We start from the raw sequence: 21409 nt of genomic DNA on the forward strand, positions 1-21409 counted from the left end.
TAAATACATTCAGGAAGTGTGTGAAATGAAGTAATATATACAGTACATGCCACCAGTTTGTGAAATGAAGTAATAAATAAATTCCAGTAGTCTGTGAAATTAATATAGAAATATATATATATATATATATATATATATATATATATATATATATATATATATATATATATATATATATATATATATATATACTCACACATATCAAAGCAGTGTGTCAAATGAAGTTATGTATATATATATTCCAGTAGCGTGTGAAGTGAATATATACATACCAGTTGTAATGTATATATATATATATATATATATATATATATATATATATATATATACTTACACACATCCAAGCACTGTGTTAAATGAAGTAATATACATAAATTCCAGCAGTGTGTGAAATGAATATATCACTAGCAGAATAAGAAATAGAGAAAAATTGAGTGAACAAATATACTAATCAACATGTTGTATGCATTCATACCATCAACTGTTGACAGTGTACGTTCATCTGCCTCTGTACAATGTGCTGGTAAATCAAAGTCTAAACAGTTTTATTATTGCTTTTGGGAGGGGGTGATTGAAGACAAAGCACAAGCTGAGAACGGACATGGCATTCTGCAATTAAAATCTGATTACAACTGCATAAACCTCAGAGACAACTAAAATATAGGTATGCACAACTGAATGTGTTATCATAACATTGGTCCAACTTACGTTGATGTCATTACAACTAAAATATAGGCATGCACAACTGAATGTGCTATCATAATATTGGTCCAACTTACATTGGCATCGTTACAGAACCAGCTTGATACGTGATAAGGATAAACAGGGCTATGGCCACGGTCACTACCATTACCATGTAGTTCATTGGCAACCTGCAAAATACATGTCTCAGTTTCAAACAATGACTTTACTATAATACATATAGAATAAATGGGCATAAACATCCAAATGAAAAAGACCTAACACTACAATTAATATGCCTTCAGAAAAAAATAGACCAAACTCTACAATAACATGACTAGTGAAAAAGACCTAACACTAGAATGAATAACATGACTACTGAAAAAGACCTAACACTAAAATAATTAACATGGCTAGTGAAAAAGACCTAACACTAAAACATAAAAATAACATGGCTAGTGAAAAAGACTCTAACACTAAAATAAATAACATGACTTGTGAAAAAGACCCAAAACTAAAATGAATAACATGGCTAGTGAAAAAGACCTAACACTAAAATAAAAAACATGGCTAGTGAAAAAGACCAAACACAAAAATAAATAACAAAACTAGTGAAAAAGATCTAACACTAAAATAAATAACATGGCTAGTGAAAAAGACCTAATACAAAAAGAAATAACATGACTAGTGAAAAAGACCCAAAACTAAAATGAATAACATGGCTAGTGGAAAAGACCTAACACTGAAATGAATAACATGGCTAGTGGAAAAGACCTAACACTGAAATGAATAACATGGCTAGTGGAAAAGACCTAATACTGAAATGAATAACATGGCCAGTCTATAAAATCCCTATGTATTCCAAATTATTACTTGGGCCAAAAAGCTCAAGTAATGTCTACCTAAGAAATGTAGTTAATGTAATCAGAAATAACCATTTTCCCTCAATAGAATTTTCCTAAATAGTGTTTGCTGATAATATAAATCACTCGCTAACTGGAATTCATTTGGAGTAGACGATAATTTACTGACCTTTATGAGGAGTTCATTTGAAGTAGACAATAATTTACTGTTATGAGGAATTCATTTGAAGCTGACAATGATTTACTGTTATGAGGAATTCATTTGAAATAGACAATACAAATTTACTGACCATTATGAGGAATTCATTTGAAGTAGACAATAATTTACTGACCGTTATGAAGAATTCATTTGAAGCAGACAATAATTTACTGGCTGTTATGAGGAATTCATTTGAAGTACACAATAATTTACTGACTGTTATGAGGAATTCATTTGAAATAGACAATACAAATTTACTGACCTTTATGAGGAATTCATTTGAAGTAGACAATCATTTACTGTTATGAGGAATTCATTTGAAGCTGACAATCATTTACTGTTATGAGGAATTCATTTGAAGTAGACAATAATTTACTGACCATTATGAGGAATTCATTTGAAATAGACAGCAATTTGATGACTGTTATGAGGATACTGGGAGTTAAGTGCCTTGCAAAGACATATGCCATGACATCTGACCAAAGCTAGTCAGAACAGGTTTTAAACACAGTACCTACTTGTTGTGAGCCAATGATCATACCACCATGTGGAAAACTTAAGTCATATTTCATTCTACACAGTAAAACCTATTATGAGAGACCGCCCCTTCTGCTAACAACAGTCTCTCAAGACAGGTGGTCTCTTATAACAGGGTTTATGTTCAAAAAGACAAGTTTCCAAGGTCCAGTTTCAGACAAATTTAAAGAAAAATAACCACAATCACTGTACGTATATTATATTCTTTATTAATTGTTTTTGCTAAGATACTGTATGTATGTATTCATCTGAAAACAAAACTAGAGAGGAATAGTGATATACTTGTATCATTAAATCACATTTAAATCTGAAGATGGCATGTATATGTATTAACACACAAATCATTTATGATCTACTCCTTTTCCTATAACACCCTAAATTTGTTTTAGCAATGCTTAAATTGCTATTTTGCAAGTGGTTTGATCTTTTACACTTTGTTCAGTTAAAATAATTATTTTCTCCATAGCAACATTTTTCTTGAGGTTCATCCATCATTATTAAGGTACTAAGTGTTAACATTATTAGTGCTCAGCTCTAATATCGACTTTAAAGATGGTTTGACTGGGCGTAAGGAAAATACGAAAATCTATACATTAATGAAATAAAAAAGTATCTCATCCTGATTCAGAGACAAAAGGCTTTTTAATTAATTCAAATTAACTGTATTACAAAAGTGTGTAACCCGGTTGCATCAACTTGAATAGATGACAGCTTGATGATTGGGATGTAATCACGGTAACACTGGGGGGAAAAAAACCAACAAACAAAACAAGTCTTTATCACTATCAATCAAATCCCATAAATGATTCTTTCTTGCTAGCTTAATACACAAAGATTATTCATCCCCAGGCAATACAGGTTAACTACAAAGACAAACAATATATCCAATCACTACGTTAATTTCGGTACTAGAATGACAATTTGCAACATGTACATTAACCTGGTTTATGGACTTTACAATCTATATTCTGTAGCCAGAACCCTTTTTTTATGTTATTTTTTATCAGTTGACACTAATCAAGCAGTCGTGTTACAAATGATTATATATAGGTCAGTGGCGTATTTCTATGTTCTCACAAAATGGTCATTCATAGCAATATTTTGTCGTACTTGTACATATGGGCACTAGCTATGATAAGGCTGGAAACCAGGCTAAGAGTGGAAATAATCCACATGTACTTAAGTCTAGTTTACAATCAAAACTATAAAGCATTATAACCATCCTTTAAAAAATTCAGATATTGGTAGCCAGTCTATTTTTTTACACATTTTTTTAGAACGGTAGAGGCAGTTATTGTTACAGGATTTAAATAAAGGTCAGTGGAATTTATCCCTGTTTATGTGATTTGATCATTCACAGCAGTGTCAAAATGCATATTTTGCCAAGACACAAGACATCATGGTCCCTTTAGGTCAACTTCTGCAGATGATCGTTCACAACAGAGCATTAATATAATAAAATTGATCTGTGCATTATGATTGTGGTTAGAAATGACAGGTGGTCACTTAAAAGCAGATGTCACTCATAACAGGTTTTTGTGTACTATTCATTGTGGTGTATTAGAATACAGAACTTGTATCAGTGTCAGTCTCAAACAAACACTGATTTTATAAGATATGGGTTTGAAGATACAATAGATGTATGAAATGGCTAAAAAATACAAACTTCACTCAAGTTTAAATAATATTAGGACACCAACTCTTGCTAATTCACTTTCTCAGGATGCATCCATGTGCAATATTCATGAATGTATGTGAAATTGGGTCAATCTGACTATAGGCATAGAAAACACACCGGAAAAAAACAAATGAATGAACGTACAGATGCAAATGAATGTACCGATGTAAATGAATGTATAGATGCAAATGAATGTAAATATGCAAATGAATGTATGATGCAAATGAACGTAAAGATGTAAATGAATGTATAGATGTAAATAAATGTACAGATGCAAATGAATGTACGATGCAAATGTACAGATGCAAATGAATGTACAGATATAAAATGAATGTACAGACGTAAAAGAATGTACAGATGCAAATGAATGTACATGTACAAATGTAAATAAATGTAAGATGCAAATAAATGTATATATGTAAATGAATGTACAGATGCAAATTAATGTACAGATGCAAATGAATGTTGTTGTTGTTGTTGTGGGGTTTAACGCCATTTTTCAGCACGCGATAGGCTATACATGGCGGCCAGTATTAATGGTGGAGGAAGAACCAGGGAAAATGCTGGAAAGAACCACTGACCCACGAGAAGCTACTGGCAAGCTTTCTCACATACCCACATTGGCTGAATCCAAGACTCGAACCGCTGCCGACAGAAGTGAGATGGCAGTGATCCGTAACGGAGAGTGCTTTAGACCACTCGGCCACTCGGGGCCTCGCAAATGAATGTACAGATGTAAATAAATGTACAGATGCAAATGAATGTATAGATGCAAATGAATGTATGATGCAAATGAATGTACATATGTAAATGAATGTACAGATGCAAATAAATGTACAGATGCAAATGAATTTACATATGTAAATGAATGTACATATGTAAATAAATGTACTGATGCAAATGAATTTACATATGTAAATGAATGTACAGATGCAAATGAATTTACATATGTAAATGAATGTACAGATGTAAATAAATGTACAGATGCAAATAAATGTATGATGCAAATGAATTTTCATATGTAAATGAATGTACAGATGCAAATGAATGTACAGATGCAAATGAATGTATGATGCAAATGAATGTACAGATGTAAATGAATGTACAGATGCAAATGAATTTACATATGTAAATGAATGTACAGATGTAAATAAATGTACAGATGCAAATGAATGTACAGATGCAAATAAATGTACAGATGCAAATAAATGTACAGATGTAAATGAATGTACAGATGCAATTGAATGTACAGATGTAAATAAATGTATAGATGTAAATAAATGTAGAATGCAAATGAATGTAGAGATGCAAATAAATGTACAGATGCAAATGAATTTACATATGTAAATGAATGTACAGATGCAAATGAATTTACAGATGTAAATAAATGTACAGATGCAAATGAATTTACAGATGTAAATAAATGTACAGATGCAAATGAATGTACAGATGTAAATAAATGTACAGATGCAAATGAATTTACATATGTACATGAATGTACAGATGCAAATGAATTTACATATGTAAATGAATATACAGATATAAATAAATGTACAGATGCAAATGAATTTACATATGTAAATGAATGTACAGATGCAAATGAATGTACAGATGTAAATAAATGTACAGATGCAAATGAATGTACAGATGTAAATAAATGTACAGATGTAAATAAATGTACAGATGCAAATGAAGCAGCACGCAAATTAACAAACAAGCATATGAAAAAAATAATGTATCCCTTTTCAAAAATGTTGGTGTGGGATAGTTGAGTGTTATGGTTAAAGAGTTTTACAGTTTTCTCCCTTTCTGTACTTGTTTTAGAGAACTAAGATGGCAGGGTCCAGTTTCGCAAATTGGCCCCTGGCAAGTTTCCTTACTTAAGGCTATGGTGTGACTTTTTCAGCTATTATTGTTTACTATTTATAGCTATGGATATATTTGTGAACTTGGTGTTTGGGGCTTGTGTTATTCTTGAAATTGATGTCAGGCATGTACACCTTCCACAGCTGCTCTGCAGTATGTTGATAGTGAAATACCAATAGTCGGCTAGGAAGAAGAGCTAGCCTCCCATAGTAGTAGACACGTGAGTTCAAGGCAACTACAGAGTATCTCAAAAATGGCTTGGATGACAACTATTCTGAATTTCATCAAACTATTTAGCAGACAATGTTTTCCAAAATTTTCATCCAGGGAAAGTGCTTGTGTTTGCACTGTGAGCACCACATTTTGTCAAAAATGGCCTTTGGATGTGAAAAATGCATGTATAAAATAGGGGTTGGGGTGCATAAACTTCTTCTGCTATGAACTACCATTGACTTCTCTGGTCAAGTAATAATATTCTTATGCTTTGTTTTAATATAGGTATCTAAAAATATGGGCCTTTTTGACTTCACTTGTGTATTTGATTTTTTATGATTTTTTTTATACTAGGGCGCTGATTGCAGTATTAAATTAGTACATAAAAACTGGCCCCTGCCCCCTAAATGTAATGACTACAGATTTGTACAGTTATCTCAAACTCCAGTTTTGTTGGTGTGGGATTGCTAAGTGCAATGACTACATAGTTGAACAGTTATCTCCCTTTCCATACTTGCAAGATAATTAAGTGTAATGAATACATAGCTGCAGAGTTATCCCCCTTTCCAGACATGTTGGTGTGGTATAACTAAGTGTAATGTCTACAAAGTTGTACAGTTATCTCCCTTTCCAGACATGTTGGCATTAGATAACTAGGTTTAATGACTACAGAAGTATATAGTTATCTGATAATCTATCAATAAATAATAAGTCTCAAAACCAAGTAGGTGCCATAGTTTTATAGCTATCAATAATCTGAGATTATGGTAAAGTAATCAAAATCCGAAACATCAAATTTCAAATAACCAAGAAAGCATGCAATGTATTGATATATATGTAATAATCAATACCGGTATTATTTGATTTGTAATCCTATATAAAGTTTTGTATTTGCTAAAACTTATGTTACAGGCTAAGCATTCACTTCCAAATAATTGAGTCTAAAACTACAGTACAAGCTAAGTATTCACATTCCCCAAACCCCAAAAAGATGAGTCTAAAACTACAGTACAAGCTAAGTATTCACACTCCCCAACCCCCAAAAAGATGAGTCTAAAACTACAGTACAAGCTAAGTATTCACACTCCCCCATCCCCAAAAAGATGAGTCTAAAACAACAGTACAAGCTAAGTATTCACACTCCCCAACCCCCAAATAATTGAGTCTAAAACTACAGTACAAACTAAGTTTTCACACTCCCCCGCCCCCAAAAAGATGAGTCTAAAACTACAGTACAAGCTAAGTATTCACACTACCCCATCCCCAAAAAGATGAGTCTAAAACTACAGTACAAGCTAAGTATTCACACTCCCCCGCCCCCCAAAAGATGAGTCTAAAACTACAGTACAAGCTAAGTATTCACACTCTCCCGCCTCCAAAAAGATGAGTCTAAAACTACAGTACAAGCTAAGTATCCACACTCCCACACCACCAAATAAATGAGTCGAAAACTACAGTACAAGCTAAGTATTCACACTCCCCCACCCCCAAATAATTGAGTCTAAAACTACAGTACAAGCTAAGTATTCACACTCCCCCACCCCCAAAAAGATGAGGCTAAAACTACAGTACAAGCTAAGTATTCACACTCCCCCATACCCAAAAAGATGAGTCTAAAACTACAGTACAAGCTAAGTATTCACACTCCCCCACCCCTAAAAAGATGAGTCTAAAACTACAGTACAAGCTAAGTATCCACACTCCCCCACCCCCAAATAAATGAGTCTAAAACTACAGTACAAGCTAAGTATCCACACTCCCCCATCCCCAAAAAGATGAGTCTAAAACAACAGTACAAGCTAAGTATTCACACTCCCCCATCCCCAAAAAGATGAGTCTAAAACTACAGTACAAGCTAAGTATCCACACTCCCCCACCCCCAAATAAATGAGTCTAAAACTACAGTACAAGCTAAATATCCACACTCCCCCATCCCCAAAAAGATGAGTCTAAAACTACAGTACAAGCTAAGTATTCACACTCCCCCATCCCCAAAAAGATGAGTCTAAAACTACAGTACAAGCTAAGTATTCACACTCCCCCGCCCCCAAAAAGATGAGTCTAAAACTACAGTACAAGCTAAGTATTCACACTCCCCCACCCCCAAAAAGATGAGTCTAAAAATACAGTACAAGCTAAGTATTCACACTCCCCCACCCCCAAAAAGATGAGTCTAAAACTACAGTACAAGCTAAGTATTCACACTCCCCCGCCCCCAAAAAGATGAGTCTAAAACTACAGTACAAGCTAAGTATCCACACTCCCCCACCCCCAAATAAATGAGTCTAAAACTACAGTACAAGCTAAGTATTCACACTCCCCCACCCCCAAAAAGATGAGTCTAAAACTACAGTACAAGCTAAGTATTCACACTCCCCCACCCCCAAAAAGATGAGTCTAAAACTACAGTACAAGCTAAGTATTCACACTCCCCCACCCCCAAAAAGATGAGTCTAAAACTACAGTACAAGCTAAGTATTCACACTCCCCCGCCCCCAAAAAGATGAGTCTAAAACTACAGTACAAGCTAAGTATTCATACTCCCCCGCCCCCAAAAAGATGAGTCTAAAACTACAGTACAAGCTAAGTATCCACACTCCCCCACCCCCAAATAAATGAGTCTAAAACTACAGTACAAGCTAAGTATTCACACTCCCCAACCCCCAAAAAGATGAGTCTAAAACTACAGTACAAGCTAAGTATCCACACTCCCCCACCCCCAAATAAATGAGTCTAAAACTACAGTACAAGCTAAGTATTCACACTCCCCCATCCCCAAAAAGATGAGTCTAAAACTACAGTACAAGCTAAGTATCCACACTCCCCCACCCCCAAATAAATGAGTCTAAAACTACAGTACAAGCTAAGTATTCACACTCCCCCACCCCTAAAAAGATGAGTCTAAAACTACAGTACAAGCTAAGTATCCACACTCCCCCACCCCCAAAAAGATGAGTCTAAAACTACAGTACAAGCTAAGTATTCACACTCCCCGACCCCCAAAAAGATGAGTCTAAAACTACAGTACAAGCCCCCAAAATGATGAGTCTAAAACTACAGTACAAGCTAAGTATTCACACTCCCCCACCCCCAAAAAGATGAGTCTAAAACTACAGTACAAGCTAAGTATTCACACTCCCCCATCCCCAAAAAGATGAGTCTAAAACTACAGTACAAGCTAAGTATCCACACTCCCCCACCCCCAAATAAATGAGTCTAAAACTACAGTACAAGCTAAGTATTCACACTCCCCCATCCCAAAAAAGATGAGTCTAAAACTACAGTACAAGCTAAGTATTCACACTCCCCCGCCCCCAAAAAGATGAGTCTAAAACTACAGTACAAGCTAAGTATCCACCCTCCCCCACCCCCAAATAAATGAGTCTAAAACTACAGTACAAGCTAAGTATTCACACTCCCCCACCCCTAAAAAGATGAGTCTAAAACTACAGTACAAGCTAAGTATCCACACTCCCCCACCCCCAAAAAGATGAGTCTAAAACTACAGTACAAGCTAAGTATTCACACTCCCCAACCCCCAAAAAGATGAGTCTAAAACTACAGTACAAGCCTCCAAAATGATGAGTCTAAAACTACAGTACAAGCTAAGTATTCACACTCCCCCGCCCCCAAAATGATGAGTCTAAAACTACAGTACAAGCTAAGTATTCACACTCCCCTGCCCCCAAAATGATGAGTCTAAAACTACAGTACAAGCTAAGTATTCACACTCCCCCGCCCCCAAAATGATGATTCTAAAACTACAGTACAAGCTAAGTATTCACACTCCCCCACCCCTAAAAAGATGAGTCTAAAACTACAGTACAAGCTAAGTATTCACACTCCCCAACCCCCAAAAAGATGAGTCTAAAACTACAGTACAAGCTAAGTATTCACACTCCCCCACCCCTAAAAAGATGAGTCTAAAACTACAGTACAAGCTAAGTATCCACACTCCCCCACCCCTAAAAAGATGAGTCTAAAACTACAGTACAAGCTAAGTATTCACACTCCCCCACCCCTAAAAAGATGGGTCTAGAATAATGGTACATGCTGAGTTATTCACTTACCCACCCAAATGAAATGAGTCTAGAATAATTATGGTATGGGCTGAGCATTCACTTCCAGCAAAGGTACTGACTGAGTATTCACTTCCAACAAAATGAGAAAAGAATTGCAAATAATAATAGGAGGGAAAGGTCAACAGTTCAACCCACCACATCTTGACCAGTAACCTCTTCATTAGATTAGCATGGATTCTCTTCCGGTACTTAATGTCTGTTATGATATCACTTGACCAATCCACAAAGTCTTTCAACTTGTTGCTTGGCGATGACCGGTCCACCTCATATTTAAACTTCTCCTTGATCTCTTTACGCAGCATCTTCTAAAGAAGACAATTTACAGGTAAGATGTCTGCCATAAATTAATATCATTGTTCTAAAGACAATTTACAGGTAAGATGTCTGCCATAAATTACTTTCATTGTTCTAAAGACAATTTACAGGTAAGATGTCTGCCATAAATTACTTTCATTGTTCTAAAGACAATTTACAGGTAAGATGTCTGCCATAAATTACTTTCATTGTTCTAAAGACAATTTACAGGTAAGATGTCTGCCATAAATTAATATCAAGCATGTTTCTATAAAGACAATATACAGGTAAGATGTCTGCCATAAATTAGTATCAAGCATGTTCTAAGAAATATAATTTACAGGTAAGGTGTCTGCCATAAATTACTATCAAGAATGTCCTCCCCATATCAGAATCTTTCACATCACTTCTATTGGTGTCTAAAAGCTCTTGTAAACAAAATTACAACAAATTTTCATGTTAGACACTAGCACTGCTTGCAAAGACTATATACCAATCAAATGGATGCTTGTGTGTGACACATAACACAGAAAAACTATTCTATTAGGGTCTTGGAAATTCCTTAGAATGGACTGCATAAGATATAACACAGACAAGCCACTTTGTAAATACTCCAAAACTCACGAAATCTAGACGACAGAGAAATTAATAAATGAGTGGCAAACAGCAAAGTATGCCACATGTTTGGTGAAAAGTTCAATTTTATTGAGTGGCAACAATCTCATCCATCAGACAGACTCATTATTATGCATATATCTTGCTCATATTAATATTCTGATGATATAAACTGATATAAGTTGATATAAATTGATATAAATTGATATAAATTGATATAAATTGATATAAATTGATATAAACTGATATAAATTGATGCAAATTTATATAAATTCCAAATATGATCACAATCAGATAAAAATCAAAGCCCCTAGCGTAACATTCCAATATTGGTTGATGGACAAAGTCCATAAGGCCATACTATAGGTCACTTGGCCTTAATGCCTGGTGAGCCAATAAACACTGTTTACTGTTGCAACTACTATTGTCTGTCCTCATCAAAATTGTTTGAAATCTGTTTTCAACTTACTTTTAAATATTTATTTTTGTCCAACCCTAAGTACATTTGCTGCTGCATCTATTTTCTATTTTAAAAAAAATGAACACACAAAAAATGTATTTTAAAAAGGTGTGTTAATTATTTTTTTCTTCTAATACTTGAAACTATGGGTGGACATAAGTAATGGCATTTAGGTGCCATGCCAGTATCAAAGCTGAAGTACTGATGTATATAGAACACTATATAGAATAGAATGGAACATAATGACACTATCTGCTTAATTGTGGGATGAGCAGAGCTTGTATGGTTTTTAAATAATAAAGCAGATTTAAATATACCTTTTCATTTTAATGAATTGCTATTTTTGTCATTTAAAATGCTGAATTATGCGTAGATAAAAATCTTCCTGGTTTGAAATGAAATTGCAGGATTACATTTTGTAAATCTCCTGATCTGATGTACATGAGCTGTCACATTTTTATGAATGCATTTTTCTATCATTGCTCTTGGTAAGTTTTCAGTCTTAGAATAATTATTTACATGGGCAGGTGTGTTATAATTATTATTTACATTGACAGGTGTGTTAGAATAATTATTTACATTGACAGGTGTGTTAGAATTATTATTTACATTGTGATGAGAAATCACATTAAGTCCATGTCTTGCAATTTATGTAGAGTTCAATGATGATGATTATTGTCATCAAAATGGCTTTTATAGGATGCTAACAGAGGATGTTCCAATTATGTTGGTCCTCACCTTATTCTTGACTCTGAAGTATAGCTTCTGTATGACATCTTCTTTCAGGACCTCGATGGACATAGTGTTCTTCTCAAAATAATCCCAGACCATCTTGTCTTCATCCTTCTTTATCATTGCTGAATAAAAAGAAATCAAATTGTCAAATACATGTTTGCAGTTTGTAATTACAGTTTACACCCATTGTAAGATGATGCATTATAATGACATCCTCACTCACAGACAACAAAATTGCTTGGAACAGACTTCTTGACTCACTAATTTTCACAGCACACTGTTACATGCTTAATGCCATATGTTATCCTATACTTTGAACACAATGCCATTTCTACACTAATATAGCAATTAATGTCATATGTTATGCTATACTTTGAACACAATGCCATTTCTACACTAATATAGCAATTAATGCCATATGTTATCCTATACTTTGAACACAATGCCATTTCTACACTAATATAGCAATTAATGCCATATGTTATCCTATACTTTGAACACAATGCCATTTCTACACTAATATAGCAATTATTAATCTAAAACCAATGACTTGTTTGTCAACAATGGTACAGTCAATCTGTGAGCAAGAGACAGGAATAATGGTCATGGACATCTTTAAAATTACGTTACCGGGTTTATGAATCCTAATATCTTGGGATTTGGTTGATCACAGATGAGCATAACTTTTGTTATGCTTTACAATGAAGCCACAGCATAAATATTGTACTAATGTTGCATAACATTTGTAATAACCTGCATTAAAGCCACATCATAAATATTTTACTAATGTTAAATAACTTTTGTAATAACTTGCAATGATGCCACATAATAAATATTTTCCTAATGTTACATAACCTTTGTAATAACTTGCATGAAAGCACAGCATAAATATTTTACTAATGTTACATAACTTTTGTAACAACTTGCAATGAAGCCACATAATAAATATTTTACTAATGTTACATAACTTTTGTAATCAATTGAAATGAAACCAAATCATTAATATTTTACTAATATGACAATTGAAATAAATCAAGTATTGATGTTATTTTTTTCACTAAATAACTCTCACTCTTTTCTGACAAAAAATATTCTTGTTTTATTCTGAATCCACAGTAACACTCCAAAGGATCCACATTCAAATGCAAAAAGTAGTGAATTAGTATGTAATGTTTTAAACTGTACACATGTTACGTGTGTCAAAAATGCTTGGGGTAATGTTTAAAATGATTTTTCAGAAATTGGATTTATTGAAAATAATGAAATGTTATACAGGAAAGAAAAAGAACCTGATTAGAAAAAGCTATTGTAATCACAATTACTGTGAACATGATTATTAATGGAGTATTCCAGCACTTAACCCCTCCCTATACTATCTATGTCCATCCCTTTCAGCAGTCTCTCTGTAACTCAGACTCTTGTTAAAGCCATGATCTATGTTTTGGACCAAATTGTGCACAAGTTACCAAAGGAGAATCAGACATTCAATGAGTTATCCAGAGAGAGGTGTACATTCCATAAGTTATCAAAAGAAGAGGTGTACATTCCATTTGTTATCAACAGAGAGGTGTACATTCCATGAGGTTATCCAGAGAGGTGTACATTCCATTTGTTATCAACAGAGAGGTGTACATTCCATGAGGTTATCCAGAGAGGTGTACATTCAACAGGATATAAAGGGAGAAGTGCACATTCCATAAGTTATCAAAAGAGAGATGTACATTCCAATTGTGATCAAGGAAGAGGTGTACATTTAATGAGTTATCATGGTAGAGGTGTACATTCCATGAGTTTATCAAATGATAGGTGTACGTTCCATGGATTACCAAGGGAGAGGTGTACATTCCATTAGTTATCAAGGTAGTGGTGTACATTCCATGAGTTATCAAGGGAGAGGTGTACATTTAATGAGTTAAGAAGGTAGAAGTGTACATTCCATGAGTTATCAAGGGAGAGGTGTAAATTTAATGAGTTAAGAAGGTAGAAGTGTACATTCTATGAGTTATCAAGGTAGAGGTGAACATTCCATGAGTTATCAATGGAGAGATGTACATGCCATGACTTATCAAGGTAGATGTGTACATTACATGGGTTATCAAGGGAAGGTTACATTCCATTAGTTATCAAGACAGAGGTGTACCTTCCAAGAGTGATCAAGGGAGAGGTGTACATTTAATGAGTCATCATGGTAGAGGTGTACATTCCATGAGTTTATTAAATGATAGGTGTGCATTCCATGGGTTATCAAGGGAGAGGTGTACATTCCATTAGTTATCAAAGTAGTGGTGTACATTCCATGAGTTATCAAGGGAGAGGTGTACATTTAATGAGTCAAGAAGGTAGAAGTATACATTCCATGAGTTATCAAGGGAGAGGTGTACATTTAACGAGTTATCAAGGTAGAGGCCCGTACATTCCATTAGTTATCAAGAGAGAGGTGTATATTCCATGAGTTTATCAAGGGAGATGTGTACATTCCATCATGATAATCAAGGGAGAGGTGGACATTCCATGAGTTTATCAAGGGAGATGCGTACATTCCATAATGTTAATCAAAAGGAGAGGTGTACATTCCATTTGTTATCAAGAGAGAGGTGCATATTATATGAGGCTATCTAGGGAGATGTGTACATTCCATGGATTATCAAGGGAGAGGTGTATATTCCTTTCATTATCAATAAAGAGGTGTACATTCCATGAATTTATCAAGAAAGAGGTCTACATTACATGAGTTTATCAAGAAAGAGGTGTACATGCCATGAGGTTATCAAGGGAGAGGTGTACATTACGTGAGTTTATCAAGGAAGAGGTGTACATTCCATGGATTATCAAGAAAGAGGTGTACAGTCCATGGATTATCAAGGGAAAGGTTACATTCCATGAGATTATCAAGGGAGAGGTGTACATTACATGAATTTATCAAGGGAGAGGTGTACATTCCATTAGTTATCAAGAGAGAGATATATATTCCATGAGTTATCAATGGAGGAGTGTACATTCCATCTTGTTTATCAAGGGAGAGGTGTACATTACATGAGTTTATGAAGAGAGAGGTGTACATTCCATGGTTTTATCAAGAAAAATGTGTACATTCCATGGATTATCAAGGGAGAGGTGTACAATTCATGAGTTTATCAAGGAAGAGGTGTACATTACATGAGTTTATCAAGCCAGATGTGTACTTTCCATGAGTTTATCAAGGGAGAGGTGTACGTTCCATGGATTATCAGGGGAGAGGTGTACATTCCATAAGTTCATCAAGGGAGAGGTACACATTCCATTAGTTATCAAGGGAGAGTTGTACATTCCATGAGTTTATCAAGAGAGAGGTGTACGTTCCATGAATTATCAGGGGAGAGGTGTACATTCCATGAGTTTATCAAGAGAGAGGTCTATATTACATGGGTTTATCAAGGCAGAGGTGTACTTTCCATGAGTTTATCAAGGGAGAGGTGCACATTCCATTAGTTATCAAGGGAGTGTTGTACATTCCATGAGTTTATCAAGGGAGAGGTGTACGTTCCATGGATTATCAGGGGAGAGGTGTACATTCCATGAGTTTATCAAGAGAGGTCTACATTACATGGGTTTATCAAGGCAGAGGTGTACTTTCCATGAGTTTATCAAGGGAGAGGTGTACATTCCATGGATTATCAAGGCAGAGGTGTGCATTCCATGCATTTATCAAGGAGAGGTGTACATTGCATGGATTATCAAGGGAGAGGTGTATATTCCATGCGTTTATCAAGGTGAGGTGTATATTTCATGGATTATCAAGAGAGAGGTGTATATTCCATTGATTATCAATGGAGAGGTGTACATTCCATTAGTTATCAAGGGAGAGGTGAGCATTCCATTAGTTACCAAGGGAGAGGTGAACATTCCATCATGCAATTAAGACTGCATCAAACTGTCTATCTTATGATAAAGTTTATCAATTGAAGTGCACATCATTCATCTACAGTGATAATGAAGTTAGATGGGACATAGATATTGTTGGAATATGCTTCCATGACATGGGAAACTTCAAGGGCTCTGTGACTCTACTGATGAAAGGGCACAAAGTTGATCAGCATTTTGCAAGGCCATGTAAAGAGTGCTCTGTTCAGTCCTAAGCCATACAGAGGAATGACATGATATGGCCCTAATTCTGTTATCCAATTGGAAACCACTTTAATCTGAATTATGCAAAGCAAGCAGCAGACCATTTATCTCCATTTTTCCTAAAAGCACTTAAAATGTGATTGACATCTTTTCTAATGAGTGTGGAGATGTAGTACTAACATGCTATGAACGAGTGAAGTATTTTAAGAGGAAAAAGTGAGCACACACTAGCCAGACAAATTTCAGATGTGAAATTCCTACATGATTGAGTATGAATATAAGAAATCATTTAGTGCATTTGCATAGAAATCCTCTATTGTGTTCACAAAGCAATCCTCAGGAACATCAAAATCTTCATCGAATCTGAATGCAGATCCCCACATTAATCTACATGAATTTTGCAGGTTATCTAGCTCATCAAATTCATCAACATCTGATGATGTAAATAAAACCCAGTTTGAGCTAAGTGGAAACCAGTTACAGCCTAGTCCATGCTTTGATCAGTTTGAGCTGAGTGGAAACCAATTACAGCCTAGTCCATGCATATGTTACATGTAATCCAATATATGCATTCGTGTATTGCATATGTTACATGTCATCCAATATATACATTCATGTATTGCATATGTTACATGTAATCCAATATATACATTCATGTATTGCATATGTTACATGTAATCCAATACAGACATTCATGTATTGCATATGTTACATCTAATTCAATATGTACATTCATGTATTGCATATGTTACATGTAATCCAATATATACATTCGTGTATTGCACATGTTACAATTAATCCAATATATGCATTCGTGTGTTGCATATGTTACATGTAATCCAATATATACATTCATATATTGCACATGTTACATGTAATCCAATATATGCATTCATGTATTGCATATGTTACATGTAATCCAATATATACATTCATGTATTACATATGTTACATGTAATCCAATATATACATTCATGTATTGCATGTTACATTTAATCCAATATATGCATTCGTGTAGTTCACATGTCACATGTAATCCAATATATGCATCCATGTACTGCATATGTTACATGTAATCCAATATATGCATTTGTGCATTGCATATGTTACATGTAATCCAATATATCCATTCATGTATTGCATATGTTACATGTAATCCAATATGTGCATTCATGTATTGCACATGTTACATTAATTCAATATATGTGTATTGCACATGTTACATGTAATCCAATATATGCATTTGTGTATTGCACATGTTACATGTAATCCAATAATTATGCATTCATGTATTGCATATGTTACATGTAATCCAATATATGCATTTGTGTATTGCATGTTACACATAATCCAATATATGCATTCGTGTATTGCACATGTTACATGTAATCCAATATATGCATTCATGTATTGCACGTCACATGTAATCCAATATATGCATTTGTGTACTGCAGATGTTACACGTAATCCAATATATGCATTCGTGTAGTGCATATGTTACACGTAATTCAATATATACATTCATGTATTACATATGTTACATGCAATCCAATATATGCATTCATATCTTGCACATGTTACATGTAATCCAATATATACATTCATGTATTGCATATGTTACATGTAATCCAATATATACATTCGTGTATTGCACATGTTACATGTAATCCAATATATACATTCATGTATTGCACATGTTACATGTAATCCAATATATACATTCACGTATTGCACATGTTACATGTAATCCAATATATACATTCACGTATTGCATATGTTACATGTAATCCAATATATACATTCACGTATTGCACATGTTACATGTAATCCAATATATACATTCACGTATTGCACATGTTACATGTAATCCAATATATACATTCACGTATTGCACATGTTACATGTAATCCAATATATACATTCATGTATTGCACATGTTACATGTAATCCAATATATACATTCATGTATTGCACATGTTACATGTAATCCAATATATACATTCACGTATTGCACATGTTACATGTAATCCAATATATACATTCATGTATTGCACATGTTACATGTAATCCAATATATACATTCATGTATTGCACATGTTACATGTAATCCAATATATACATTCATGTATTGCACATGCTACATGTAATCCAATATATACATTCATGTATTGCACATGTTACATGTAATCCAATATATACATTCATGTATTGCACATGTTACATGTAATCCAATATATACATTCATGTATTGCACATGTTACATGTAATCCAATAAATACATTCATGTATTGCACATGTTACATGTAATCCAATATATACATTCATGTATTGCACATGTTACATGTAATCCAATATATACATTCATGTATTGCACATGTTACATGTAATCCAATATATACATTCATGTATTGCACATGTTACATGTAATCCAATATATACATTCATGTATTGCACATGTTACATGTAATCCAATATGTACATTCATGAATTGCATATGTTACATGTAATCCAATATATACATTCATGTATTGCACATGTTACATGTAATCCAATATATACATTCATGTTTTAGTCTTATCATGATTTCATGGTCAAAAGTAAAAAGGTCTTAACTTTGAGCATTTCTTTAAATTTATTATCATCTTTACACAAGTTAGCCCACAAGGAATATATAAATCTGCTACCTTTTATTATAAATGGAACTTCAGGTCCTAATTGTCTACAAATTTGAAAGGGTTAATTTTAAACATATGTACATAAATTACCTGCAGGCATTTATGTTTTGTAGACATCACATGATAAATGATTTTAATCTATTCCTATCAATGAACGTATGTTGTGTCACTCTGATGTTTTATTTTACCTTACTAAAGATAGGTAAAAAAGCTAATTTATTTAAGTTTTCTATGACCAAATTGTCAATCTTTCTTATATATCAAAAATAGGCCACTATTCTAAAACAGTATAGATATTATGTATCAAAAATAGACCATTATTCTAAGTCAGTATCGATGTTATGTATCAGAAACAGGCCATTATTCTAACTCATTATAGCTAGTATGAAGCAATTGTAATTGTCAATGTGGCTATCATTTTGTCATGTCAGACATCCATGCCATGTCTTGGCCCTTTCAAGGAGGCTTAATGTGTGTGTGATTTGTCATGTCAGCCAGTGATGCCATGTCTTGGACATTTTAAGTAGGTTCAATGTGTGTGTGCTTTGTCACGTCAGCCATTCATGCAACATTTTGACCCTTTTAAGTAGGTTTAATGTATGTATGGCTTGTCATGTCAGCCATTCATACCATGTCTTGGCCCTTTTAAGTAGGTTTAATGTGTGTGTGCTTTGTCACAACAGCCATTCATGCAACATTTTGAGCCTTTTAAGTAGGTTTAATGTGTGTATGGCTTGTCATGTCAGCCATTCATACCATGTCTTGGCCCTTTTAAGTAGGTTTAATGTGTGTGTGGTTTGTCACATCAGCCATTCATACCATCTCTTAGACCTTTTAAGTGGGTTTAATGTGTGTGTGGTTTGTCATGTCAGCCATTCATACCATGTCTAGGACATTTTCAGTAGATTTAATGTGTGTGTGGTTTGTCATGTCAGCCATTCATGCAACATTCTGGCCCTTTTAAGTAGGTTTAATGTGTGTGTGGTTTGTCACATCATCCATTCATACAATCTCTTGGCCCTTTCAAGCAGGCTTAATGTGTGTGTGCTTTGTCACGTCAGCCATTCATGCCATGTCTTGGCCTTTTTAAGTAGGTTTAATGTGTGTGTGCTTTGTCATGTCAGCCATTCATACCATCTCTTGGCCCTGTTAAGTAGGTTTAATGTGTGTGTGTTTGTCATGTCAGCCATTCATACCATGTCTTGGCCCTTTTAAGTAGGTTTAATGTGTGTGTGGCTTGTCATGTCAGCCATTCATACCATCTCTTGGCCCTTTTAAGTAGGTTTAATGTGTGTGGTTTGTCATGTCAGCCATTCATACCATGTCTTGGCCCTTTTAAGTAGGTTTAATGTGTGTGTGTTTGTCATGTCAGCCATTCATACCATCTCTTGGACCTTGTAAGTGGGTTTAATGTGTGTGTGTTTGTCATGTCAGCCATTCATACCATCTCTTGGCCCTTTTAAGTAGGTTTAATGTGTGTGTGGTTTGTCATGTCAGCCATTCATACCATCTCTTGGCCCTTTTAAGTAGGTTTAATGTGTGTGTGGTTTGTCATGTCAGCCATTCATGCAACATTCTGACCCTTTTTAAGTAGGTTTAATGTGTGTGTGCCTTGTCATGTCAGCCATTCATACCATGTCTTGGCCCTTTTAAGTAGGTTTAATGTGTGTGTGTTTGTTATGTCAGCCATTCATACCATGTCTTGGCCCTTTTAAGTAGGTTTAATGTGTGTGTGGTTTGTCATGTCAGCCATTCATGCAACATTCTGACCCTTTTTAAGTACGTTTAATGTGTGTGTGGTTTGTCATGTCAGCCATTCATACCATCTCTTGGCCCTTTTGAGTAGGTTTAATGTGTGTGTGCTTTGTCATGTCAGCCATTCATACCATCTCTTGGCCCTTTCAAGTAGGTTTAATGTGTGTGTGTTTGTCATGTCAGCCATTCATACCATGTCTTGGCCCTGTTAAGTAGGTTTAATGTGTGTGTGGTTTGTCATGTCAGCCATTCATACCATCTCTTGGCCCTTTTAAGTAGGTTTAATGTGTGTGGTTTGTCATGTCAGCCATTCATACCATGTCTTGGCCCTTTTAAGTAGGTTTAATGTGTGTGTGGTTTGTCATGTCAGCCATTCATACCATGTCTTGGCCCTGTTAAGTAGGTTTAATGTGTGTGTGGTTTGTCATGTCAGCCATTCATACCATCTCTTGGTCCTTTTAAGTAGGTTTAATGTGTGTGTGGTTTGTCATGTCAGCCATTCATACCATCTCTTGGCCCTTTTAAGTAGGTTTAATGTGTGTGGTTCGTCATGTTAGCCATTCATACCATCTCTTGACCCTTTTAAGTAGGTTTAATGTGTGTGTGGTTTGTCATGTCAGCCATTCATACCATCTCTTGGCCCTTTTAAGTA

General features: G+C 34.7%; 1 protein-coding gene across 1 annotated transcript in view; it reads right to left on the reverse strand.

The window, feature by feature from the left end:
* The window catches only part of LOC149800497 (inositol 1,4,5-trisphosphate-gated calcium channel ITPR3-like), a 297708-nt gene that overhangs the window by 33550 nt on the left and 242749 nt on the right, over nucleotides 1-21409 (reverse strand). Inside the window, exons 56-58 of the mRNA XM_089958443.1 lie at nucleotides 12227-12345; nucleotides 10255-10424; nucleotides 780-872 (exon numbers count right to left, since the gene is read on the reverse strand). Of these exons, the coding sequence (XP_089814569.1) occupies nucleotides 780-872; nucleotides 10255-10424; nucleotides 12227-12345 (382 nt within the window). The remainder of the gene's footprint in view (nucleotides 1-779; nucleotides 873-10254; nucleotides 10425-12226; nucleotides 12346-21409) is intronic.

This window comes from Sinohyriopsis cumingii, chromosome 5 (genome assembly GCF_028554795.1).
Source record: "Sinohyriopsis cumingii isolate HCF-2022 chromosome 5, ASM2855479v2, whole genome shotgun sequence".
NCBI lineage: Eukaryota > Metazoa > Mollusca > Bivalvia > Unionida > Unionidae > Sinohyriopsis > Sinohyriopsis cumingii.